A 26,891-nucleotide genomic window follows, 5' to 3' on the forward strand; every position below is an offset into this window, starting at 1 on the left:
CTTACTGCTGTTTTAAGTTTGCTCAAACATAAAAATCGTTCATCAAAAAAAAGAATAAAAAATATAAGTGTGAAGTGTCACATGTGAAATCACAACGCATTCATGAAAGTAAACAGGGTGTTTCAGCGAACACTTTCAAAATTTAAGTTTGCCTGTGGCAGATCGCGCAATTCTAGTTCATGAGCTGGTCGACTTGAAGAGGCGGACATTACTTGCACAAAAAATTGAAATGCATAATCGACAAATAACCAAAATTTACTAATTAAGTCTTTAACTAATTACCTGATGGCCCATATTGCAATTTACAAATTGTAGCCGTGGAGTTCGCAAGACGGATCCACTTGGAACGAATTCTCGGGGTGACACCAGTTTCGAGATATTATTTCCCGAACTTTGCAGAGAAATGCATTGGCGTTCCAGTTAATTTTGTGCTTCAATGCAAAAAGCGACGTTTTGTTAAGAACCTAAATCGGTTCAAACCAGAGCGATACCATTGTATTTCGGTGCAACTGGACAACCACTGTAAAACTTCAAGAGAGAGATTCACTACGACGACCTGCGTATTTATCCTAAAATTTTCACAGAAAGATTTTGGGCTTATCGCTGCTTTGCTTTTGATGGAATTTCACAGCAAGATCGCATTTTTTGGTCCTGATCGTTCAAGATAACACTTGGCGCTATTACAATTGCATGTTTGTCAAGAAAATAACATGTCGGCTACCGCATCACCTGTGTTAGGAGTAACCTGGCCGCTTCCGGCTTCTGCCCTGGCGTTTTTCACTGGTCGATCTGGAGCGGCCGCCGAAATTCTGGATCGAGCGCTCGCAATTCACCAACCCTAATCTGCCAGTGGAGAGCGAAAATGCTCTGCGCTGGATCGTACAGGAAGTCTGCACACACACGTCACAAATATCGACTTCTGCTCATGCATGTTTTCATGGCCACCAAGATCGCCGTCCCCCAGCGAGCGGAAGTGACGTATCCTCTCGTCCTATTTCCGCCCGAATCCGCGCCTCGGCAGCGGAGCAAGTGAGAGCGATCCGGCGCGGAGCGAGTTGATCCGAAACGACCAGTGGAAAGCGCGAACCCGCTCCAGCTCGACCAGTGAAATGCGGATTCGCAGCCGTGGAGCAAAAAATCCTGCTCCAGATCGACCAGTGAAAAACGCCATCAGATCTGATCCAATTGGATCTCACTAACGCATTCGACACACTCGAACACGCCATTTTGGTGACAAAAGCAGCCCAAGCTGGTCTTCAAGGCACATTGCTCCTCTGGTTAGCACGCTTCGTGGTGGGACGCTCACAGCGGGTCCATTACCACGGATCGCACTCCGAGAGGTATACCTTGCCCTCTCTGGAGTTCCCCAGGGTTCTGTGCTAGGTCCGACTCTCTTTTCCCTCTATGTTAACGACATGCCGCAGTCGAACGACGTTCTCCTGGTGCAGTATGCGGATGACACATCTATCTTGGCCCCTGTCTCATCGTGTGATAACTCCTCTGTCCACCTGCAAGACTACCTCACCCATGTTTCCCAGTGGGCATCGGTCAACCATCTCTCCATCAGTGAAACTAAGAGTGTCGTTCTCCGTTTTCACAACAGCAAGAGAGCTACCTCGCCTGTTTACACTCTTGAGGGCTATGTCCTGCGTAATGTTTCCTCAGCAGCAATTCTAGGAGTCACGTTCACCCCAACTCTTGATTTCTCACTGCACGTCTCCAACGCAGTGACCAAAGCGCGTCGCATACTCGGTTTCGTGGTACGCACGTCGAAACCGTGCGGCCCGGATGCTTTCCGTGCACTTTATACTGCCCTTGTGCTGCCACGACTGGAGTGCTGCTCTTCTGTGTGGAACCCCTGTCAGGTTCACCTAACCAATATGCTGGAGAGCGTCCAGCACCGTGCCACCCGGACATTGTTCACCCGCCTCGGCTGCAGCCGCGAAGCACTTCCACGGTATGAGGCACGACTGCAACGCCTTGGATGGCAGACGCTCCAGCAGCGGCGCACTGTCGCCCGGATAGGCTTTCTCTGCCGCTGCCTCGATGGATCCCTTGACGACTCCTACATCAGCTCAGTCGTCCGCTACAGCAAGCGAACGGGTCAGCCCGAACCAATGTATGCGAGAACAGTCCGCCACCAGAATTCACTCATTCCGGCTGCAGTGCGGGACTTTCTTTCTGCCCCACGACATGTGCGAACACCCCTCCCTTCGGACCGTGCGTCATCTAGGGAGCTGTGCAGAACACTGGCAAGAAGCCTCCGTGACCGGGCCTAGATCCTGAATTAGCTGGTCAATCATTTGCCTTTTGTCTACCATCCTCCACAGTGTTTTCATCCTCCTCCCCCCTCCCCTGGGTGGATGGCTGGCAGGCGCTCCGCGTACGGGTTTGTACCTATCTGCCACGCCTAGCACGCCACCCAGGGCGATCCCCCTCTTTCTCTTTACTCCTCTCCCCCCACCTTTTTTTTCTTCAAGAGCAAATAAAGATTATTATTATTATTATTATTATTATTATTATTATTATTATTATTATTATTATTATTATTATTATTATTATTATTATTATTATTATAACTTCATTACCCCACTATGAGCAGTACAGGTTTGAGAGTTAAATGTGCTCATCCTGGACCTCAAGCCAGCACGTTGAGGCAGCGCAGCAAGGAAGTATTGATTACAGCACATCGATGTTCGAGCGCTGTGATTAAAAGCTACATCAAGCGAGCAGCGCACGAGCTCGCGCTGCAGCGCGATTCGCACGTAGTACGTTACTGCGAGCTCATATGCAGTGCATCAGTTATTTATCAGTTGCTAAAGGGACACATGGCCGTTACTACAGCGCAGGCATGACTACTTGTTTAGCGTCATGCAGTCAACAAATATTGCAGGAGGCCGCTGCCGTCGCGGCGCGTACCGTCGTGCGCGTGAGCAGTTCCGTACACATGATGTCTGCTTATCGCTGCTGTGAATTCATTTATAGCAAGCATTTCCTCGCGTTTGTGCGCCTGAATCTAGCAGCGTGCAAACCTTACCTGAAGTTCAACTTCGTACGTGACTCGCTTCACTTGCGATTGACACCGCGCTAAAACTTCGCCGCTTATTTCTTGAACGGCGTACACGTATTCGGTGTTGCATAATTTCTTGCCTTTACGCAGCGTGCCACCCCTGAAAAAATCTTCGGCGCCCGATATTCGCTGCAAGCCGTGGTACAACACAACCGAAAGTGGCGGGTCCATATTGTAAACGTGCTTTCCGAAGCAGACGACCGAGCTTGGTCGTCTGCTCCCAGTTTCGGATTTAGGGCGCTTTTTAGCACAATTTTTGCAGCGCCCCCTGGGCAACGCAGGAGCCCCATGCGCTACGAAGGGCGCAGTCGAAGTAAATTATCACCTTTTTTTTTTTTCTTGGAAAACTAAGCAATTTAAGTAACTGCCAAGTGCTATATTGAACGATCGGGACCATAAAATCCATGTCACAGTGAAATTTGAGCGATAACAAAACATAGCGGTAAACGCTTGAGAAGTCGGTCCGTAAAAATACGGGGTGCTACAGTCGCTACAGTAGCAAAGCCAGTGAGGTTTCAGGTATGTTGGAAACGGTAATTTTTCAATTTGGATATAACAACTTTACAATTTACATATGGGTAAATGAGGAGATATCACGCAACCGCTAGGCTAGTTATTAAGCTGGTTGTTCCCGATGAAAGTACCTTCGGCTGTGTATTGATGACGTGAGCCCCGATAAAATGGTGGTCTTGCTTCACTTTCGGGATGCTCTCGGGAGTTCATTTCTACTCCAGCAATTTTTTTTTTTTTTTTAATGCTCCGTGATGAACCTTTCCCCCAAGCCTCTCCTTTGCACGGATGCGCATTACCTCTCTGGGGGCGCGCATGGCGAAGACCCGCAGGGCTTGCATGGCGCATTCACCGACCGCCGGTGGCAACGCGGCACAGCGCAGCTAGCGCGCGCAGCAGCTGCCGTCTGTCGTTCCCTTTCTCAACGAAATAGTTCCTGTCAAATTAAGCCACGTTCAATAAAGCCTCAAGTAAGAACTTAGTAATACAATATATAATTATATAGTGTAGTGAGTGCACATCATTCCCGTTAAATCACTGCAACCGATCTGAATAAGGTGGTATACTTGCACCGCACCCTACTGCGCATTGATACATCCACGCTCTGAGATGCGGAAAGGTTGTGAAGAACGGCTGGATCAACTGGAAGCTATGGTGGAACTGCGTCGACTACGTTCCGCAGTTTATTAGGCCTAAGAACGACTGGCGGTTCGTCGTGCTGACGGCGAAAATAACGCAGCTGTTGGCAAACTCTTTACATGAATCCCTTGACGTACGTACCATATGTCTGAAGAATGCACATCGCTACAGCGGGTCTCGGGGCGCGGAGTTGTATCGGGGAAGACGGAGCATATTAATCGATCGCTCGGCGGACGCGAGCTACATGTCGAAGATTGTAGTGAATATTAGAGCTTCGGTTGTAATGATTTAACGCTGGATTTTATGATCTTAATTGAATCCGCTGTTTCTTCGCCCGCAGCAATGTCAAGAATATTACCAAGCTCAATGAAACCGAATTAAAACTCGGAGTTACCGAAAAGACATCCTGGCACAAGAAGTACAAAGACAGTGCTTGGATTTTCATCGGTGGCTTGGACTATCAGCTAACGGAAGGCGACGTGATCTGCGTATTTTCACAGTAAGTTCGTTGTGGATTTGCGCGAGTACGGCCTCGTTCATTTATAGGCATGGCTGTCTTGTATGGCATTTTATTTGCACATGCTGCTTCATTACGCACACGCAGTAATGAGGCAACAGGGTCGCACGATGCAAGGGGTAACGGCAAACGTACTACATGTTTTTTTTTTTTTTTTTTGGCAGAAGCTACCGTCTAATATTTTAACATGCTGCATAATTTAATTCGGGCGGTGTTTATAAAGTGACATGCGGATGCATTTAGTTTGCTGGAAGCAGACAACTGTGCTCCTTTATGGCGCGTTTGGTAAATGCAATTATGTTCTATACTGCAAGAGTATTACATTCTAAAGGCTGGTACCCGCCTCGGTGGCTCAGTGGGTGGCAATGATGTTGAGCTTGGGAAGGCTCGGGTTCGAATAACGGCCTCGGCGGTCAAATTTCACTGGAAGCGAGATTAAGAAACTCTCGTGCACGTTAAAGAACTTCAAGTAGCCTAAATAAATTCGGAGTCCCCCTCCACGGCGCCCCTCATAACCCACGGTGTAGCTTCGTGATGTTAAACCTCAATTTAAAAAAATTTAGGGCTGTTACCCAGCCATGTAAGCAGCCTTGGTAAATATGGTGCTATTGATGTTGATGTTTTCGTACGCTTTCTGAACCTTTCACTATTTCATTCAGGTACGGAGAGGTTGTGAACATCAATTTGATCCGTGACAAAAAGACTGGAAAGTCAAAAGGCTACTGCTTTCTCTGTTACGAAGACCAGCGTAGCACTGTCCTATCAGTGGACAACCTTAACGGCATTTCGGTGAGTGCTCAATCTTTGTTCACTTCTTGTAGCATGCACCGTTACTGTTGCTAATCTTGTTGCCTGTAGCTTCAGCATTTGTGAAAGTTAAGATTGTCTAAAAAGGGCATAATGTGCCATAAACGTAATGGGTAATTTTTGATGCACCCAGTACAGTTCTCTTTAGGGTGGCCTATGCCGCTGACGTGCATCTTCAAGTGCTGTGTACTACAGCCATCTGTTCTCACTGCTTCCTTCTGTGCCCACCTCTGTTTTCCTACTAGTGCTGTTCAAGCTTCTGCTACTGCTGCATCACTGCAAGGGTAGATGTTCTCACAAGATCGTTCCTTCATTTGTTTCTGTTCAAACACTCCACTATGTGACCATTGTCCCCATTAAGGCGCCATGCATGGAATGGTTGTTTAGAAGAGCCTACTTGTTCAAATGCATAGGTACGAAAGAGCTTGGCACACCTGCTGATGTAATCAGCCCTACAGAGGGAAGAAAAGATAGTTCAAGAAGTAGTAGTGGCAGTTTCAAGTACTTCTATGTCAAATGGTCTTTCTTGTTCAGTTCCTTAACTAGGACATTTTTAAGTTTCCAGTTTGTTTTTTCACTTCACATTCAAGCAAGAAAACTGGTAGAATTTTTATTGTGCAGATTTTAACAACACAGGGCAGGTACCACAGCACTCGCTAACACTGTTAACACCTGCTGCCTTAACAGTAAAGGTTGGTCTTGTACACCAGCTGAAAGAAATCAACGAACTTGTGACAGGCTGTGAAGGTATGACCTTTACTTCCTCTCCCTTTGGTTTGGCTTGCCTCTTCTTGATCTGTCCTGCACAAGCGACCTCTCCTTGTTTGTCCTGCAAATGCTGTGTGTACTGAACAGGTGAGCTGCGTCCAGAGCGCTTCTAGCCATTTGGGTGTTTTGTTGTGGTGGTGCTCTGCAGCAAGTGGTTGCCTGCAGGACCTGTGTTGGGTGCATCTGGGGAAGTGGCGTTGCTGGCGGGTAGCAGGGGACTGGTCTTTGATGTCGCCACTTTTGGCACTGCCCCTTTCCAGAGTCGCAAAAGAGCGACATGCACAGGGGTTCATTGAGCCGGCCTGCCGCCGCTCGCCGTCCTCCGCGGTGCTCTTTAAAGAGGGCGCCCCCTCTCTCCGCGTCGGACGGGCGGGTGGCTGCGCTTGCTCCGCTGCCACCAGAGCCGGGAGGCCGTACGGGATGCGTCCGGAGCAGCAGCCGCTGGCTGCACCGTGGGCTGCGGAGGCTCCGCCCCGGTGTGTGTGGGGGCATGCCCGTTTTTGGGGTGGGCCCGTCCCGTCCCCAGCGAGGGCTGTGGAGCCAGGACACCTCGTTCGGCAGCAGTGGATGCGAGCTCATCTGGAGCAGTGCTGTTGGCTCTGCCATGGCTCCTCTCCCCCCCCGCGCACTTGAGGGCGGGGCCCCGGCCACCCTCACCTCTCCCATGGCGGGAGGACGACTAGGCGCTGTGCTGCCACCGCATGGCTGAAGCAGTCGGCGCCAGCACGACGGTGCGAGCTCTCCTCCTCCGCAGCTAGCGTGTCACTTTGAAGATGGTGTCGCCTGCTGCGTCATCCCAGTGGGGCATGTTGGAAGAAGGGGAAGGGCCATCGGTCACTGGGCTTCCCCACACAAGACACATTGGCATCGGGAGGCTGTAAAAGGTCTTGGGCATGATGTCAATATTTCATGTGCTTGGTGGTACCTAAAACGCTCCGGTATTCGTTCAGCATTGATTGATTCTAGAGACACGGGATTTCGAATTTTGTAGGCTTACATTTTGGGTCAAGTTTTACAAGCCAGGACCTACAAATATAGTTCAAAGGCAGCCTTGCACTCGATGCCAATGTGTCACATAGTGTGATACTGTTGATCTTGCGGAAAACATGGATACGTGCATTGCTTCGTTTGCTTTTGAAGGCTGTAAATCGAGAGATCTTCAAGCTCTGCTGTGAATTGTTCTTAAAGGACTCATGGGCTCTCGTTACAAATTTTGGAATGCCCTCAGCTCTCATTCAGTCAGATGGTGCAGCGAGACTGCACTGGCCAACGTTGTTTCACACGTCACATGGGTTCCCCCTTAGAATTACCTTTTGTTGAACCAATACATCAAACTTTGTTGGCTGAAATCTTCATTGAAGCACCAATGGCATTTGATGTTCTTTAGCCCTCCAACTCATCCCTCTTGAGGAAAGGAGTAGAACATGTCTGTTATTTTAAAAATTTGAGCAACCAATGTTGTCTTTGTCTTTCTGGGGTTTTACATGCCAAAACCAGTTCTGATTATGAGGCACACCGTAGTGGAGGGCTCCGGATTAACGTTAAAGAACCCCAGGTGGTCAAAATTAATCCGGAGCCCTCCACTACGGCGTGCCTCATAATCAGAACTGGTTTTGGCACGTAAAACCCCAGAAAGACAAAGACAACATTGGTTGCTCAAATTTTTAAAATAACGGACATTTAAGTTAACTTTCTGCATGCTGATCCAGTGATCTTCAGAGAGCCTCCAGTGCTAAATCTTACTTCAGATTTTAATTTCTGCCTGTTTTCACCACACTGAGCTTGCAAGGATGGCGGAAGTGTCGTTTGATCTAGAGTAGGGGTGGGGATTTGAGCAAGGAAGGGGGATGCCCTGACTTGTGCCTGGCATCCTCCCTCCTGGTTTCTAGCTGTGCAAGCGCACCATTCGTGTGGACCACGTGGAGAACTACAGGCCGCCCAAGGACTCTGAGGACCTCGACGCACTGATGGCAAAGCTGCATCGCGAAGGCTGCGCTCCCGAGACAGTAGCACGAGATGAGCACAAGTCCGAGGACGACTCTGAGGACGAGATGGGGGCTGAGGATGGTCCGCAGAAGGGGCCACCTCCGGCAGACAGCCGTGGGGATGACCCCGAGTACGAGTATGCCAAGCGTCTCAAGAAGGGTGAGCAGCCCCCTCTGTTGAGAGGTCCGCATCAGCAGTTTGTGATTGCTGCTTTTACAAGCAACAGGCAGAGGAGCCCACATTGTGACTGTGGACATTCATTGTGCTCACAGTGCAGTCTGTCTTATAACATCATTTTATGGAGCACTGTGGATGATGATAAAAGGGCTCTGTGACAGTGAAGGTACCTGAACAAGATTTTGTGAAAGTACTGGTACATTGTTACATTAAATGCACTCAAGGGGCACATAAATAAACTTTTGAAACAGCAGTGAGAATTAATGGTCGTCTGGCTGCATAAGATAGGGATGGCCACTTGTGATTGTTGACATAATGTGTAATAAAAAAGATGTTTCTCAATTGTAGGGCAGTGAAAGCAGCATAGACTATTGCGAGAGGGCAGCTCTCGTAGTGCTGTCGACAGTTTGTAAGTTATTTTGCAAATTTGCAATTAGGGACTTCTAAATTTGTTGTAAAGCTGAAGACATCTTGCAAACATGGATTCTTTCTATTCCATTGTATGTAATGTGGCGTGCTGAAGACTGGAAGTGCAGCATGAGCATCAACAACTGTGATTTGGTACTTGTGTACATTGCAGTCCTGCTGATTCAGCCCTATAAAGCACTCTCATCTTGGGAAATTGCTTGCAAACACAATTGTATGTTGATAATTTGTATGAACAGTTGGCAAGTGCGTGGCATGTCTGCAGATTGCACTAATAGATTGCTTCAGAAATGAGACCCCAAATTTTTAAGTACTCTTTTCAAATCCTAAAATTGCACTGTTATTTTAAGTAGTCATAGGAATGCCCATGCTGTTAGCCTAAGCATCCATTTGAGCTTGAGAATTGAAAGCAAAGCAGCACCTTCGTGGCACAAGCAACCGGTCTCCAAAGTTGCATGATGTGGCACAATATCATATTTATGGCTGTTGCTTCAACCTCTGCAAGCCATGGTAATAGCTGGCCATATGTATCATTTTTGGCACGTGAAAAGACTGCACATGTCATCCTGCAGCCTGTACTGGAGTAATGTGTCCTGAAGAGTATTCGAATCCTGTAGTGGGACCACGCTGGTTTGTAACTGCTCACATGAAAAGGCATCTTGACAGCTTTTCGTAGGTGCTAAGCTGTTAATACGAATAAATTGTACGATTGGTCCTCTGGTTTCCTCGTGTCTAGTACCCATCCAGGTAGCCTCGATTGCACAATATCTGTTAGTGGGATCTGGACCAGGGTTCCCCTGCACAGCAGCCCAATGTTTTACCCATTAGTCCGCAGATGGATAGTGCAAGAGAATAAGAACCTTACCAGTACTTGCTTCCCTTGTACAAGCTAGTGCTTTGAGACGCTTGGTATGTGTGTTGTCACATTGCAGCAATTCAATATTAAGGTGTGAGTGTGCCAGTTTCCTTCCGTCCAGTTCCTTCCCATCATCCTCCGTAGCAGCTAGTCATTCATGATGCTGTGCGTCATGGCACTGCTTTAAAGATCAGACCTCTTGGGCGGAGATAACATTGCCTGACGTCGCGTGCTGTGTGAAACTGTTATGCGTGACAAAAGTGAGATACGTTGATCACGAAGTTCCTGCACAGCTGCACATCTTGCTGTCATACCTGTGCTGGACTGTAAGGGGCAGACTTGCAAAATCTGCACAAAATGACGTGTTCAGCTTCCACAAGCATCAGAATACCGCGAAATCGAATTGCGACAAAGACTTGAAACTAAACCTCATATGAGTATCAGCAATATGACACAAGAGCAATGCTCTGCAAAACAATGATTCACACAAAATTTTTATTCTGTGCACAATAAGGTCACAACCAATTATTATTTATGCTGCAGTTAAAAAGGTGTTCAATTTCGTGTTATAATACAATGACCAGTGGCCCTGACAGACCTTCAAAGCACTACATGCGTCATACCATGCTGATTGGCTGATTTACTCCTTGGTCACTCGTGCATTTGCTAACTGATAGGCCATTTGGGATGGTTAACCTTGTCAATCATTTTTGAAAAGGGCAGCAGCACACAGGCCACAATACAAAGAAGAAAAGGGATGAAATGAGCGCTGCATCTCTCAACTGTCTTATTTTGGAAAAAAAAACAAAAAAAAAAACATATCCAAGCTGTTGAATAAAAAGACTAGTGCAATATACGGTTATAAGACCTATGATCATTCATCAGTCCTCGTCTGCTGCCAGGATTATATTTTGTGTAACTTATTCTGATAATTATAGCAGATAAAAAAGTTTATAACTTTTGAATGTAGGGTGCCACTTTCAGTTTTAAAATAACTCATTCAGTTGATTTTATCACCCTGTATCCTGTGCAATTATATTTTTACGCACTTTTACTCGTAGTGCACAAAATAAGCAAAGTTGTGCATGATTGCAAGTCTGCTCACTATGACACCAGCAGTCCCAAAAGTCATTTAAGTGAACTAAGTATGCCTAATGTCTGTCTTGGCAACCTCGTGGAAGTGGCAACTGTCGGGGTTTAGTTCTGCTGATAGTGAACTGCATGTTCCATGAGACGTTTGCAGCTTTACGCGACGACCAGGCAGTTTGTGGAGTTCCTTCAAAATCCGATTGGGACTCTGCTGGTGTCACGGTGTGGAATCAAGCAGCACTTTTTGTATTTCACATGCTTATCAGTAAAGTGTGCAAAAAATAATTACGCAGGACATAGCGCAATCAAAACTGCTGAATACGGTGGAATCACGTTGATACGATTCTGCATAATACATTTTTCGGGACAACTTGTTTTTTGTTCATTTGCTGATCAGTTTCTTATAGGAGCAATGCATTTCGTATAATATTATTTTTGGGTGGGGACACATTTTCCGGTCCCCGTGAAGATCGTATCAACGAGATTCCACTGTAGTTTGTTTTTGGTTGCAATAACAGTCATCCCACTACAGGCGATGCTATCAGCGGTAGCGAAGTGGACACTAAAGCTTCGCTTTGTACCACCTATGTAATGCCGTTTTGCATACCCGATTCGAAAAACCAGAGTGTCTTTTGATGGGAAAGCAGAACATGAAAATGCAAAAACAAAACTCTGCTATATTGCAAATTTTGTTGACCGACAGTAAGGGTAGAAAGGAAGTCGAGTTAAATTGTAATATTGGTGTCCTGCACTAACATTTGGTAATAAAAAGCAATTTAAATAGAAGAAAGTAGTTTGGTGAATTTTATTGTATTTTTCTATACAAGACTAACCGATGCTGTTTCAACTGTGGGCCCCATTTGTGCGCTTGTGAAAAAAGGGTGCCCACTGTGTCAACCTTCAACTTGCAAAGTGCAGTAACGCCTGTCAATGCATGACCTCAGAGAGTGGTAGTGTAGTGCAGGATCTAGATGACACACAGCCCTCCGTTTACTTGGGCAGTTTTCAGTAGTGATTTTCTCAATGACTCTGCTAATGCCACAGCAAAGTCTTGAGTACACTGTTGAATCAACATGTAGTCACTAAAAAAATCTTTGCTCTGAACATTCGGGCATCTAAAACAGAAAATGAGAAAGGGCATGAATACGCACCACGACGGTACTGTAATCGGTCTTTTTGATTCCATTTTCAACACAGTTTCTAGTTTATCCATAGGTTAAAGTAGGTTCTGATTACTGTACATTTATCATAAGTCACATTGTTCTAATGCAAAAGATTACCAGTTTCACATGTACTCTTTGAGCTTTTTTGATTCGCCACGATCCTGCTTTACGTGGATGGGATGGGACATCTTTGGAGTGTTCCCACTTGCAACATTCCTTCTGCTGAGAAAGGTTGTTCCCAGTGTAGCAAGACGAAATTAGTTCTTGTAAGCTTCTTTTCTCATTCTTAACCAGGACAGCTGCAAAGTTTCTCACATCGACTTCTAGGTGCATGACAGTTTCACTCTTCCTTACTTGTACCCATGAAAATCATCCAAACGGAAAAATTATTTCTATCAAGATTTTTGACAGTGGGAGTTTATCATTTCCACACCATTTAAATATTCCTGGGTCATAGCAAAGAGTCATTCACTTATTATTTAAAAACAAAATGATGTGCTTTAAGGGGTTTGAGATTGCACATACAGAGCAAGATTGTTTGTGGGAAAGCTAATGGGCAACCTTAGGCAAATGAGTGTGCCATCATTAAGTTCAGTGGAATGCTATGCTGGGCTAGTTGGTTCATGCTTGAAATTTCATCATTAAATTATTTGTTTAGAAAAGTATACCTTGAAGGATAGTTGGTTCATGCTTGAAATTTCATCATTAAATTATTTGTTTAGAAAAGTATACCTTGAAGGAAATGCGTGATTCCTGTTGCAATGCTGCATGGTTCTTTCTCGTTTACTGTAGCATTCATGAAACCACAGCTGATATTTAATTAGCCTAATTGGGCTATGCTAATTAAGTTTCAGATTAAATACTTTAGAGTGCATGTTGCAATTGCAAGACTAAATTTAGTTTGCTATGAAATCATGTCCAATAAGCAGATTAGACAAGCACCAGATTTGAGATATCACCTCCATGTTACAAAATATATATTGGTGTTCCACTTAGTTCTATCCTGCATTGCACAAAGGAAGCTTCTTGGGGAAATAATTGTTTGAATTTAATTTCATTTACCTGAAACACGCAGCTTTCTGTCTGATTAAAAAAAAAAAAAAAGGAGAAAGACAAGAATAAACTAGCTTCAGCACCAGTCTTCTCAAGTAGCATGCTGGTAAACAGTCTGGCACAACTCAGCCTGGACTCCTTTCATTATGGTCTACTCTGGTTGCATCACCCTAGGTGGCACTGTGTGTCAGGATGCAAATTCGAAACCATCCAGTGAGTCATGTAGCAGAGGAACATGTGTACCAGAGTGCACTGGAATAAAATTATTAGTGAGCTGATGTCTTCTCAGTATGTTGAAACAATTCATTTTCGATTCCAGCCTTCGAGTTTGCAGTCTGGGTGAGCTTACTTGTGGCAAGTCATATACATATAGCTTAACACACTGGTGTCCCCTTGCCCACCTCCAATTTAGGTGACATTAGCGGTACGTCATCTCAGTAGCTCCCTGCATGGCTGTGCAGGTTACAGATGTTGCTGGCCAATAGGGAGAATGAATGCTATTTTAGGTGGTCTCATCTGCACCCAGCTGTCTGGTCATGCCAGCAGTAGTGTTGCACCATGTGTCCAGTACTTAGTGTTAATTCTTCTAGTAGAAACTGCGAATTATGTGCCACAGAACTTCAATGTCAGAAGTCGTTGAGCTCTTTCTTGTTCTCTTTGTCTCTGCTGCCAAACCAGAACTTTTCCGGAGGTACTTTATTGCCTCGGTCGTATTCAGTAGCCCAATAGTATAATGAGCCCTCTTGTTGACTGAGCATGTGGTTGCCCAGCTTCTTCTAGAGTTGTGCTAATGCATTTAAACTACTTGCATTGCAGATTTCATATCAACACTTATATTAAGTGATATCACGCAGAAGACACTGTGGATGACAAGCGCATCACCATGTGCATTGTCCGAGTCACGAGTTGAACTGTTTCTCAGTTCATGACATTATATGTGATAAGTGGTAGATATGTCCCCGCTGTTTTCTTTGACAATGAAAAAAGCATAAAGCTATTTTGTTTGGTTTCGAATGCAAAATAAAATAATTTTTAAATGTAAATACTAAACCAAAATATTGTTTCAGTACCTTACAAAAGCTTATTTCCACATGACTACATGTGTCAATGTGTGTATGGTTGCAATGAATAGTAGCAATAAGCATTTATTATGAGCAATATAGGGACTGTGCAACAACACAGCACCACATAGCTTCCACAGTGCTGTGGGGAACTACCGAGATGGAGTGTAGCTTTTCCCACTTGACCTCGACATGCCAAATATAAGGTGTCACACAACTTTTGTAGTGGCTGCTGTAATTAATATCTTCAATACTTTGTGCACACTTAGCATTTATTAAAGTGACACGGCAAAACTTTTTGATCATGGTAAGAAAACTGCAGACAATCTTGCCACGAACAAGTGAAGCAATTATTATTTAGCAGCATGCAACAAGAAGCCCCTCACATAAGAATATTGCTCCTTTCTTCTGCTAATTTCGAGGCTCCCCCCCCCCCCCCTTTTTTCCCCCTGCTTGTGACATTATATAGCCACATGAAAGCCCATATATGCCAGCCATTAAGTCTACAAGAACTGAAATTTGGTTGACTTTGTAAGGATTTTTACATTTAAAGCGCCAAAAGGAGGACATAGAAAGCAAGCCAGGAAGAGTGCTACTTCTAAGTAAAGTTTATTCTTGGAAAAACACCTATTTATCAGTCGACGGAGAGGTCAGAAGGAAAGTACATCATTGCATGTGCTCACTCCGAACCCCCCAAAAGCTTAACAAAGTTATGAAAAGTTAATTGTGACATGGCTATAGTGATAAAAAAAAAACACAAATGTCCAAAACCTCAGTAAGACTTAAAGAAACGAGCTCTGACTCAGGCCAATTCAAAGAGGCTATTTGTTATTTTGAAAATTAAAAAGGCTGAGTCAACAATAGTTTTGTTTGCTGTTTTTAAGAGTATAATAAATGTTTGTGGTATCATTTGTACTTCAGCATTAAAATAGCTTCAAAGAGCAAAGTACTGTCTTTGTTGTGCAGACTTTTTCACATGGTAGCTTTTTGTTTGAGCTAATGATCGCAAGATAGCCTATCTTGTTTATTTTGTGTTCTAATGAAAATTTATTGGCTGCAAAACTGTCAGCGGTAGCACTCAACTGTAGTCTTCTAGGGCCTTCAAAATTAGCACGAAAGGCTGTGACAGTGCTAGTCAGGCAGACAGAGGCCATCGCCAAACACACGCTCTTTGTGCAGCCTTTTGCGAGTTGCACTTCCCGTAACACTCACCAGCCTCAGCTTCTGTTACCTAGTTTAGCTCTGAAATGAAATAGACCTAACTTTTTTACTTTAATTTTTTTTTTTCTTGCTCTCTTTTAATAGAAAGCAGTTGCGCCACCCACTGTTCACTGTATGAAGTTTCCGTTCCTCCAGTGCACAAAAAATTATGATCCTCGAAATCGGCCAGTGAAAATGTGTGCCAAGTTACGGCACGGTTTTGCATTTGTTGATGTCGTGCCAGCACTTGGAGTTGGATCACATGGTACCACAACCCACTGATGCATGTACCTGTCAGTGTGTAATGAGCAGGAGCAGAACCACGACTCATTCTGGCAAAAACTGAACGCACATTTAACACATTATAAGAGGGGTAGGTGTTCATTGGAATGGGAGAGAAGGAAAGGAGACAGGATTCCGTGCTTTTTCATTGGAACAACAACCCACAGGCATCAATGCTTTGAGATACCATATGATCAGTACCTCTGATTGCCATTATGTTGCTTGCCAAGCTGCACTTTGAGCACATCTTGGACTGGCTGATCATAGAGGATCATGCGGTCGATTGTGTTTTGCTTGCTGGGGGAATTCAAACTTAACACTGTGGTCACTGTGTCATCAACTTCGACTATTAATTTAGGCAAAAGAAAGAAAAGGCACACGGCCACTTAAAATGCCATCCAAAACATCAAGAGCTGTTCTGGCAATTGTAACGATGATGATCTGACAAACAGTGGCATGACAAAGATGTTAGCTCAATAACTGATCTGTCATAGACTCTATATTAAATTCTTAGCTGGGACCTGAACTAATCGACCTGAATTAATCAATCTGAATTGATCAACTTGAACCAAAAATTATTTGCTGTTGGACAGCTTCACTGACTTAACGTCGCGAAGACTGGTTAAACAGCGGAGCTGGTGGCATCAAATTGCTAAACTTGGTTTGATGTTGCATAACTTTGCCTTTCTTTAGTTTTGCCTATTTGATGCCACCATCTCCACTGTTTAACCAGTCTTCTTCGCCAGTCACAACTTTTTCATCACTCTCGCTTGGCTCTTCACGTTTCTCGGCTTTGGCCTCCTTTGCACGAACTTTGCGGTCTTCTCTTCGCCATCGCTTGACTTCAGCATTTCACGCTCGGGATCGGCTCAATGACGATGTGCCCATTCGCGAGTCTTTGCCATCTCAGACCTTTCAGCATGAAAGAGAGGCTGCGCGCCACCAGCACAAGCTTTTTGTGCGCACCCCCCACGAAGACCGCAGCTGCGCGCTTGCTTCCCTCTCCCTAGCTCTGCCCACCTGTGCCTTGGCGCGCGCTCTCTCACCACCTGCGAATGACATCACTCATCAGGGATTAACGTCGGCCTTAAACAGCTCCGCTGTTAAAATTGTGTGAAGTGCTGGCTCAAACACACATTTTTTCCAGTTTTAGGTTCAGTTTCCTGTTTGTATTGACCCTCATGCCTCATGCTTAGACAGCTGCATGTATTTAACATAGCTTGTGAATTTTCCTTTTGTTCGTGTGCATAATCATGTGAACACAGCGTTGAGTACAGATGTGCTGCTGGAACTGTCAGAATCTTGAAACTGTGACCTTATTGAACACTGGAGGCACCTCCTATTGCTGGAGCATTGGTACAGTAAATGTGGGTTTGCATTTTTGTTCTGGTAATCGGGAATGCTGTCCTGTCTCTTGTTGGTGAATGAACAATAAAGGGAGACATGTTCTTGCTATGCTGGCAGATTATGTTTCTGAAACAGCATTTTCATTGTAGATGGAGTTTGGCAAAGATATGCACTCTTGAAATTGAGTAGCTGTGACAGTGCATATTGGGGGGGGGGACATTCAGTTGCCGAAGATGGTTTTAACAACTGAACAGCAGTAGCTTTGACAGATAGACGGCATGTGCAGAGGTCTGTCTGTGTCCTTCGTCAGAGCTAGCATTTCTCGAGATGCTCTACCTAGAAGCCCAAAACTTAAGCTGACTCTTGGATTGCCTTTCACTTAAAAAGAACTAAAAATTTAACCTGATAATTTACATAAACATTTTATGTATTTAAATGACCCAAACCTTGTGGGATCGAATCCCGGCCATAGTCGCCGCATTTCGATGAAAAACCCCAGGCGGGTCCCCCACTACGGCGTGCCTCATAAGAAGATGGTGGTTTTGCTGCAGACTACCCACATTTTATGTGCAGTTGGGTTTTTGCCTTCTGCCTCCAAACGCTGATAAAGTTACTAACAAGGAATATGCCAGTGTTTTGGCAAAACTTGAAGAGTGTTATTTACATTCATAAGGCAGGAAGCTTCGCCTCACGCTCCACCCTGTACACTTGCAGAGAAGAAGAAATTGAAGAAGGAGCGCAAGAAGAAGAAGCGTCTCAAGCGGGAGAAGCGCAAGCTCAAGCGCATGGCTGCCAAGACTGGCAGCAACAGCAGCAGCCACAACCAGGCGGGATCTGGGGGTGGAGGAGGCCAGTCATCAGAGTCTGCGAGCTCTGGAGACTCTGGCAGTGCGTCGGACAACAGTCCTGTACGGCCTCTGTCACCTCCACCGCCACAACAGGGTGCTGGCGATGGCCCTCCACCGGCCAATGGTTTACCGCGCCCACCCATCACAGGCATCCAAAGCCGGTTGGTCAAGCTGGCCATGGCCGACTACCCACTGAGCCCTGTGCGGGCACGCTCACCAAGCCCTTCAGACCGGAAACGGCGCACACCCCCGGCAGGCTATCGGTCACCCTCCTTCCAAAGGTGAGCTGTGCTTAACATACGTTAAAGTGGGACAAAATAATGGTTGAAATCTAAAAAAAAAATGCCCCTCCTGTGGCTTTGCTAGGAGCATTAAGGGTTGTTCTGCAGTTGGGGGTGCTTGCGCCAACGCACAGGAGATTCGGCATGCTATTGGAAACTTAATTTCGCCATGGGCTTTTGGGGCTATGCAGCACATTTTAATACTGTAAATAAACATGCCAAGTTGCTGTTAGTGTTCAGCTGTGCAGCCTACTGTGCACAGCAGGAAACACAGTTTTGGTAGAGAGGTGGCCTGTTTTTCCCTGTAGCTTCGTCAAATGGTTGGCTACAAGATTTGCAGTAAGAATACAATCTGGAATTGAGTGCAGCAATAGAGCCAGAATGCATGTGGCACTATTCTCTGCATGCTGCTTCTGTACTTACAAGCAGTGTGTGTGTACTGTCTTAAGCTTCTGCTATAGTACTTCACAGCAAAGCAATAGAGAGGGCAGGCAGAAAATGAAATAAAGAAAAATGTAGAATGGCTAACCAGAGTTGCTCGCTCCACTGGACATTAAGACAGAAGGCCAGTATGATGGCAGTAGGTTGGCCATTGCCTTAGTAGGGAGCTGCAGAAAGGGGAGAAAAATAATGCACCAGATCCAACGAGTTGGAATCTATATACAGCGAAGCTTTGTGTGAGTCATAACGAGCTGAAACACAATTGTGTGTTTATTGAATGTCCGCACAAAGTGACATGGCTTTATTCAGGCATTGTAGTGAGGCTAATGTGATGCCGCCGCGAATGCGCAGAGGCGAGCACCATCTGGTGGTGGTGCAAGGAACACAGCGGCTCACGTGGCGTGCATACTCCGCTGTGATTGGTTAGCCTATTCGGCAAGAGAATAGCCATGCTGCATTAACCCATGGTCATGAAACCATGGAAGGCTCACAAAGAAAGGCTTAGCTTTTAGAAGCAGTTGGTAACAAGGAACTGGCAATGCAACTGAGAGGAGTACTTGTCCAATGTGCACTGCTAATCCTACCGTGATCCTTCCATTATGCAGCGTCATAACCCGCGGTTTTCACTGTGCCGCACGGTGTTAGTAGTGTCATAGGTACGAAGGAACTCTAGTGTCATGGCACAACCCAAGTATGATGACCAGGCAAGCTTAGTAGATATAAATTGTGTTACAGTATAGATCAATTGCTTTCATTTGTCTCAGCAGTAGGCCTGAACATCTACATAGAGTGACTAAATCGTAGCATTGATGCGAGTCTCTGCATACAAGAAGTCGAGATCGAGCGGGGCAGTGTCAATGAGGCAGGAGTGGTGTGGAAAAGAAGCACTGGCACTTTGTGTCATGTCAGGTTTCTCAGAAAAATCAGTATACAATGGTACAATTTTCATAAGACCACTATTGACAATATAGTAATTCAATATATTCAAGCTTGATATAAGAGGTGCGGTCGGATTAATGATGTTGGGTGCGTACAGTCAAGCCTCATGAGACATGTTATGGTACTCTAATGGAAATAACAAAGTGCAGTCAGCAACAGCTAATTTTAACAACTTTGTGCCACCACCTTGAAATTAAAAGTAGCAGGATGCTACTGCTGTCACCTTGTCAATCCAGTTATTCACAGACCGTAGCCATACCACTGAACAAGCACAGCCAAATCAAGCCGCTAAGTTGTCAAAGCTGCATCTGCATGTTTGTTGTGTGGATCTTGTGTGTCCAGTGTTTGTTTCCTTCATGTGCTAAGCAGCGGCAAGGTCTCGAGTCATTTAGTTACTGCTGTTGCAAATTTTTCTCAGAGTCATCTAGCAGCCTCAAACAGCACCAACTCTACCTTCAGTAGAGAGATTTAGTATAACATACGTGACACCACGCTAAATGTAAAGATAACATGGTCAGACTGTGCATGCGCACAACGCTACGGCAGCTTTGCACATTGCATGCCTCTGCTATTTTTTAAATTTAGCGTGAGAAGCTAACACCTGCAAAGGCAAATGTTTTGCTTGGAAAACATGGTGGCACCTTCGAGGCGACAGCCACCTACTTTGGATCTATCAAGTCATCATCCTTCACTTTTTGGTCTATTCATTCCCTGCAGATGCTTGTATTAAAGACGATAGTCTTTCTTGGGCTACCTAAATGCGAAAAACTTTGTCTGTCTGTCACTCGATTCAACTGCCAGGCCAAAACCAAGCATGAGGAGAGGAGGTGCAGAGAGAAAGACAGACAGACAGAGCGAGAGTAATAAATAATTTCAATAAACTTTCTTGGCGAGGCGGGATTAGAATCCGGGTACCCATGGTCCAAAGGCGAGCGTCATAACCACTAGGCTATGCATCCACGCTTGTAGAACATGCATTTATGGGAACCATATGATTGCGTTGTACCTACGATTGTAACACAACTTGCTATGGGTGAGAGAAAGAGAAAATGAGAGCGAAAGAGAGAGACATTTAAAGAAAGAGAGAAAGAAAGAGACACAGATAGAGAGAGATACAGAAAAATGAAAAATGAAATGCTGCAAATGAAAAAAATAAACGCGCTAGAAATGGTGTCAGAAGTACAGCGAATGGGGAAGTGTGTTGAACGCGCTGGCTCGCACGTGCCCCTTTGGGAGGAAACCGCCAGGTGGCACTGACACATGCTTACACGTCGGCCGCGACAGCGGCTAGCAGCCGCAGTGCAAGGGCGCTGCGTGGAATGCGATCATCTGCTGGCGCAGCCGAATATGCAATAACAAAAAAAGAAAGCTTCGTAATATATATTCTCGCTCGTGCATGGTGGCAAATGGCGATAGAGTGGCTATGCTAGCCCTTTCGTAATTGAAAGGCGCCAAGGTAACAATCTGATTGAGCACGCGTCGATGGTAGAATGTAGCTTGCTTTAGACGATTTACTCCGGCTGACACCTTATCGAACGCAAAGCAAGAAAATTCCCAGTGGTAACTCGGAAGCAAACATTTAATGTTTTGACGCATGCACTGTTTACGCAAACAATATTTTGAAGAGTGGCTCACAATCCGTTTAAAACAAACCATTCTCCGTCATCGATTATTTTTTGCTACGAGACGCACCTGAGCTGGTGCTTTTTTTCTGACGAGAAAAAGAAATGTTTTAAATTGTTCACAAACAGTTCAAACAGAACGTTGTCAGCCTTATGTTATTCTCTACTAAAGGACGCGACTGAGCTTCAGGTGCTTCTTCTTTTCACGGGAAGATTCGCTCTTTGTTGAATGCCTTCGTGTGAACGGGAAAATGGATGACCAAAAATAATTTTGTAACTTAGTTGGTAAGGCTGGGGCCATGCGGTGTACAGCCCAATATGACGTCGTTTTTGTGCAGACAATAGACAAGCTCTTCCAAGCTGTCACTGTGCAGCTCGTTGTAACTGAACCACATCGAAAACAGTGGTTTCAAGGGCGTCTATACAAATGAGAAGAGTTTCTCCGAAGGGTGAATGAGGCCCCCATTGACGCAGAATTCTCTTGGTGAACATCGCCACCTGTTCGATGGCTTTGCCGGTGGCAAAAAGGAGCTCGTAAAAACATTTCTTGCACACAGACTACAGGGTCATGACCCTGTCATGCAGAAGACTAGCTGCGAGTCGCTCATCTTGTCAGGGTAATCATGGTCGGGTAGCATTGCGGATTCAAAACGACACAGACTGGTGGGCCAGTTGGTATGACATTATTTACACAGTAGCGCAGAAGCACACGGACGGCGGACGGCAAAAGAAACAGACGGGACACAGCGCTAAGAACTGAGTGTTTGTCGCGTTAGGCGCCTGTGTCAGTTGAACTTGCTAGGTTGATTTGTTTGTGTCTTCCTTGTACATTCCTTTTGTGTGGCGATATATGTATATATATATCTGCTCTCGTCCAATAAACACTCAGCGCTGTGTTCCGTCTGTTGCTTTCACCGTCCGTGTGCTTCTGCGCTATATACTGAGTAAATAAAGCATTGTGGACTTCTTTATCATGTGAGAAGCTTCTTCAACCTTCCCACTATCCAGCAGTGCGTCCAGTTCATGGTATGCATCCTCAATGCTGAGAAGTGTCATATCGCCCCCTTCACAGTTGCCACTGCTAGGAGCTTTGACCAAATCGTAGAAACTAAGACAGTTCACGGTGAGCAAAAATTGGGCAGCAGTACGATAGCATCCAGACATGAAACAATGTTTTCGCGTCATTAGTACACATCTAGACTTGCTGCAGCACAAAAAGAAACGAACGTAACTTTCCACAGGTCAGGGTGGGCGGCGTCACTCAAGCAGCAGAGCCGGCGTGACTAGCATCGGGCGACGTGTCAACGACAGCGCGCGCCCCCTCGGGGTTCCCTACCACCGGCTTCAATGCGGTGCCCGTAGGCGCTGCGTGCCGCTCGTCACACTTCCCCATTCTAGCCACTGTACCGGAAGAGACTCTACGCGTTAAAAACAAGCCGACTGAAGCCGCAGCTCTGTGGCCGGCTTTAAGCCAACAGTAATAAAAGGCCCCAATAGATGGCGCAAGAGCAGGACGAACGCAGAAAATTTGAATTGAATTCAGCAAAACCACCATTGCATCCATCATGGTAGGAGTGAGAGGGGAGGGGAAGAGCTTAAGGGGTAGGAGGAGCGGCAGAAGACTATCATCTTTCGACGTCATTTGCAGCGAAGCAAGCAGATATGCGGCCAGTTTTTTTTTGCTTTAGATTTGTGTTGTGATACTTTGACAGCCAAGTATTAGTGACAGGGAGCTGTTTCAGAGATCCGTTCTATACTTAAGACCAGGAAACGCATACACTAATAGAAGGCCATGTGATAGACCTCTTATGCATCTTCATGTTTTTGCTGCATGGGGCGCCAAAGGTTATTTTTCGTTAGTTTTAGGGAAGAATTAAAAAATATCAATCCACGTTGAATGAGAAAAACATGGCCCATTTTAACCAATATGATAGGCAGTCTTTCCATCAGTGGGGTGATCTCGATTCATGTTTGGAGTGGTTGTCTGTCCCTTTAAGACTGAGCAGGTCACATGCAAGCAAATGTGCATGCATCAATCTGTTTACAAGCTTATTGCCACATGTGAAATGAAAACTTTCTGGCAAATTGGTGTTATCAGACTTCAGGAAATTTGAACTTCTCGGCAGCTCTCGTCTGAATCAAATCCAAATTATTGTTTGGCAGCTGTAATCGCTATTGCCCTTGAATTTCCCATATAATAAAAGCGTGCATTTAAAATCTTGCTTTAATGAAGCCAAAATTTTCTGTAATAGACGTAACAATCCTTTCATTAGGTCATAATGATGTTTTACTGATTATTTGATTACCGATTACTCATGTTTATTATGTTTTACTGATACACTAGGCTGAAGCTGCTGATGTGGGAAGCTTCTGTAGTATTAAGGTAGAAGCTTGGGCGAGTTGGTCGGGGTTCATAATGGCGGTATTGCGTAGCGCGCGAAATGTAGGAAAAATTAACTTGTCTGATACTTCAGTTAACATTTCGTATTTGCTGGCCTTCACCTAGCAACGCGACAAATTGGCCGTGCTGCCGAGTTAACAGTCGCGCTTACCCTCCACTAACTAGCAAGACCGATTCCCACTCTCTTGTGCACAATGTGCTTGCAACATGCTGTGCCTTGGACGAAGCTCGGGCATGCTTGAATGAATGTGGTTAATGTGGCTTGCAGTACATGGAGAAAGGATGCTTTGGTGCTTGCTGTGCTAACTGCATGTGCAATAAACTGCTGTATATGCTCACTCAAGTTTTTCAGGCCCTGGGGTGAGATTTTGTAACAACCCATTTTGGATTTGCTTTCTTTTTTCTCTTCGTCACTTTATCAGGCGAAGCCGTGACACTGTTATCGCTGAAATCATCCATTCAGTGCAATGAATAACAAGAATTAAACATGAAATGAATCATTGCAAAATATGTCTCTGCTCTGTGTCCTTGGCGATTACTTGGCTTATCAGTGTTTCGTGAACATCCGAGAGAAGCAAAGCAGGACAGTGTTGGCTCTTAAAAGTGGACAACAGTTGTACAGTAATTTTAGGTTCCTCTTCAACTTCATTATAGCGAGGTATTACTGTATTTCAGTGTCAAAAGGTTGATGACCACAAAAATTCACTGAAGTCTGAGCCTTCATTTTTCTAAGTATTAAAAAAATCCACTTAGTGCAATACGAATGGCCCCTAAATGTTTGTAGTATACCTAATATTAGTTCAAGCATAATCACCCTTTGGTTTCTCTGCCATTCCTGGATATATGAACAAAAAAATAGCTGCCGAGTACACTTCTATTTGTACACATATATACTTTTTTGGAGGAAAGGATTTCTGATAATGCAGCAACTTTATTAAATTGCATGTATGCTTAGAAATTGTCAACTGTGAGAGCCACTTTGCTTTTTCATGTAGCATGGCACTGCTTCTGTGGCACTAAGCGAATGAATTGTGGCGCAAGGAAAAAAGAAAAACCAAGAAGGAGATGGGATAGGGCGCCAAACTTTCAACTAGTTTTATTTCCAGCACATTGTGTAACACTCCCTGAAATTTCTAATTGTGACATTGTTTGACATATGTCTATAGGTAACAGCATTACTTTTTTTTAGAGTTAAATGTTTAATATAACTGTATCATCAACCAGGAGAGTATGTGGCAGAAGCTACTTTATGGTAGTATTTAACAGAACTTTAGACTTCACAGTTTGACACATTCTTTTATTTTAGGCGGTCACCATCGCCCCGGCAGGCTCGTCCGCGAAGCCCGCGCAGAACGCCGAGCTCGCCGCGCCGGCGATCACCAAGTCCTCGCAAGCGCTCGCCAAGGCGGTCGCGGAGCCCACGCCGCCGTTCTCCCAGTGCCAGGCGCCGGTCTCCTCCTAGCCCGAGGCGCCGGTCTCCTCCTAGCCCGAGGCGCCGGTCTCCTCCTAGCCCAAGGCGCCGGTCACCCAGTCCGAGAAGACGTCGTTCGCCAAGTCCTAGGCGCCGCTCTCCCAGTCCGAGGCGCCGCTCTCCAAGCCCCAGGCGCCGCTCTCCAAGCCCCAGGCGCCGCTCTCCCAGCCCCAGGCGCCGCTCTCCAAGCCCCAGGCGCCGCTCGCCTAGCCCTAGGCGACGTTCTCCCAGTCCCAGGCGCCGATCGATAAGTCCCAGGCGTCGTTCTCCAAGTCCCAGACGTCGTTCTCTAAGTCCCGGGCACCGCTCTCCCAGCCCAAAGCGCCGATCTCTGAGTCCTAGACGTCATTCACCCAGCCCGAGGCATCGATCGGCGAGTCCCAAGAGTCATTCGCCCAGTCCACTGAGGCAGTCGCCATCCCGGCAGTCGGCCAGTCCGGCGCAGCGATCGGCAAGCCCTCGCCAGCAGTCCGCGTCACCGCCGCCGCCCCCTCGCCGTGCCTCTCTTAGTCCGAGCAATCAACGCTCGGCGAGTCCACGACCACGTTCCCCCAGTCCGCAGCGCAGTTCATCTAGCCCGCGTCGCCCCACGCCGAGCCCTCCGCGCCGCCGATCCCCGAGCCCACGACGAAGGTCACCGAGCCCTCCTCGCCGCCGATCCCCGAGCCCACGACGAAGGTCGCCGAGCCCTCCACGGCGTCGTTCTCCGAGCCCACGACGAAGGTCACCGAGCCCTCCGCGCCGTCGGTCCCCGAGCCCACGAAGGAGGTCACCGAGCCCGCGGCGTCGTAGCCCGAGTCCGCGGCGTCGTAGCCCTAGCCCACGCCGCCGTAGTCCGAGTCCGCGCCGCCGTAGTCCGAGTCCGCGCCGCCGTAGTCCGAGTCCGCGCCGTCGTAGCCTGAGCCCACGTCGTCGTAGTCCGAGTCCGCGCCGTCGTAGCCCTAGCCCACCGCGACGCCGTTCGCCCAGCCCCCGGCGACGTTCACCTAGCCCTGTGCGCCGCCGGTCGCGCAGTCCCCGAAGGAAATCCCGAAGTCCGCGCCGGCGGTCCCGCAGCCCAAGACGCCGTGGTCGTCGCTCGCGGAGCTTGAAGCGCCGCTTGTCGCGCAGCCCGGCGCGCAAGAGGAGCCGCTCTCGTCGCCGCTCGCGCTCGCCCCGCCGTCGCAGCCCCCGGCATTCACGGAGCAGGAGCCGCTCACGGCGCGCCTCGCCGCGTAGCAGGAGGTCGGGGAGCAGGCACCGCGGTCGGCGGTCACGCAGCCGGGACCGGCACCATCGCTGACCACCAAACCACCGCCATCATGTGTCACCACCTGTTCTTGTCATGTGTTCCTCGTAATAAAGAGCGCCGCCGCGAGACGCGGCTCATTGTCACAGCCTACCTTTTTGCGTCGTTACCAGTTCTTATATTCCCGACCGATGACATCAGCCAGCCCGGGAAAACAAATCCAGTGGTGTGAGAAGACTAAAATATCGCGAGCAATAGCGAGCAGGCACCGGAATGCATGCAGATTTTCTGCAGGTTGTAGTACTGTCACTGACCGATTTTAATTCGAAAGCATTAGGGCAGCTGTGCTACGCGTGCCAATGTGTACTTACGTGCCGCTCTTCTACGAACCCCATTCACGCCGACATGGATAATTGTAGATGCGGGAAAGGGTAGGTGCCGCTATTTCGAGACACTCTTCGACGCCGACTTTGAGTCCTGGGTATGTGCCACTCGGTCTGTGCTGGTCACCAATTAACTTCTTTGATGCCAGCTTGGGTCACTGGGTATGTGCCAGTAGGTGTGTGCTGCTGTTCAATGAACATCTTTGACGCCACTTGGTTAACTGTATGTGCCACTGAGAATGTGCCGCTCTAATATGAAAAAAAAAAAATAATTCAGAGCCCTTCCACTACTGTGAAGATGGAATCCAGTGAAGCTATGACTATGG

General features: G+C 46.5%; 1 protein-coding gene across 4 annotated transcripts; it reads left to right on the plus strand.

Annotated features, from left to right (window-relative positions):
- The first annotated feature begins 4,184 nt into the window (after window positions 1-4,184).
- LOC119442959 (serine/arginine repetitive matrix protein 1) lies at window positions 4,185-26,333 on the plus strand. 4 transcript variants are annotated; one of them, XM_049662472.1, is made up of 7 exons: window positions 4,185-4,352; window positions 4,560-4,718; window positions 5,396-5,525; window positions 8,201-8,456; window positions 17,666-18,080; window positions 24,790-25,587; window positions 25,633-26,333. In XM_049662472.1, exons 1-7 carry the CDS (start codon window positions 4,339-4,341, stop codon window positions 26,234-26,236), a joined length of 2,376 nt encoding a protein of 791 aa, XP_049518429.1. In that variant the 5' UTR covers window positions 4,185-4,338; the 3' UTR covers window positions 26,237-26,333. The 4 variants fall into 4 exon arrangements, with proteins under 4 accessions (XP_049518429.1, XP_049518430.1, XP_037563973.1 ...); XM_049662473.1 differs by having other exon boundaries at window positions 25,678-26,333; XM_037708045.2 differs by having other exon boundaries at window positions 4,186-4,352; window positions 24,790-26,333.
- Window positions 26,334-26,891: the final 558 nt, after the last annotated feature.

The sequence above is a fragment of the Dermacentor silvarum genome, chromosome 2 (assembly GCF_013339745.2).
Source record: "Dermacentor silvarum isolate Dsil-2018 chromosome 2, BIME_Dsil_1.4, whole genome shotgun sequence".
Lineage (NCBI taxonomy): Eukaryota > Metazoa > Arthropoda > Arachnida > Ixodida > Ixodidae > Dermacentor > Dermacentor silvarum.

What these genes read in the sequence shown, in the direction of transcription:
- LOC119442959 (XM_037708045.2), top strand. An exon ending in GTGATCTGCGTATTTTCACA is followed by an intron (nt 4,719 to 5,395) that starts GTAAGTTCGTTG and finishes TATTTCATTCAG; the next exon opens with GTACGGAGAGGTTGTGAACA. An exon ending in TGCCAAGCGTCTCAAGAAGG is followed by an intron (nt 8,457 to 17,665) that starts GTGAGCAGCCCC and finishes GTACACTTGCAG; the next exon opens with AGAAGAAGAAATTGAAGAAG.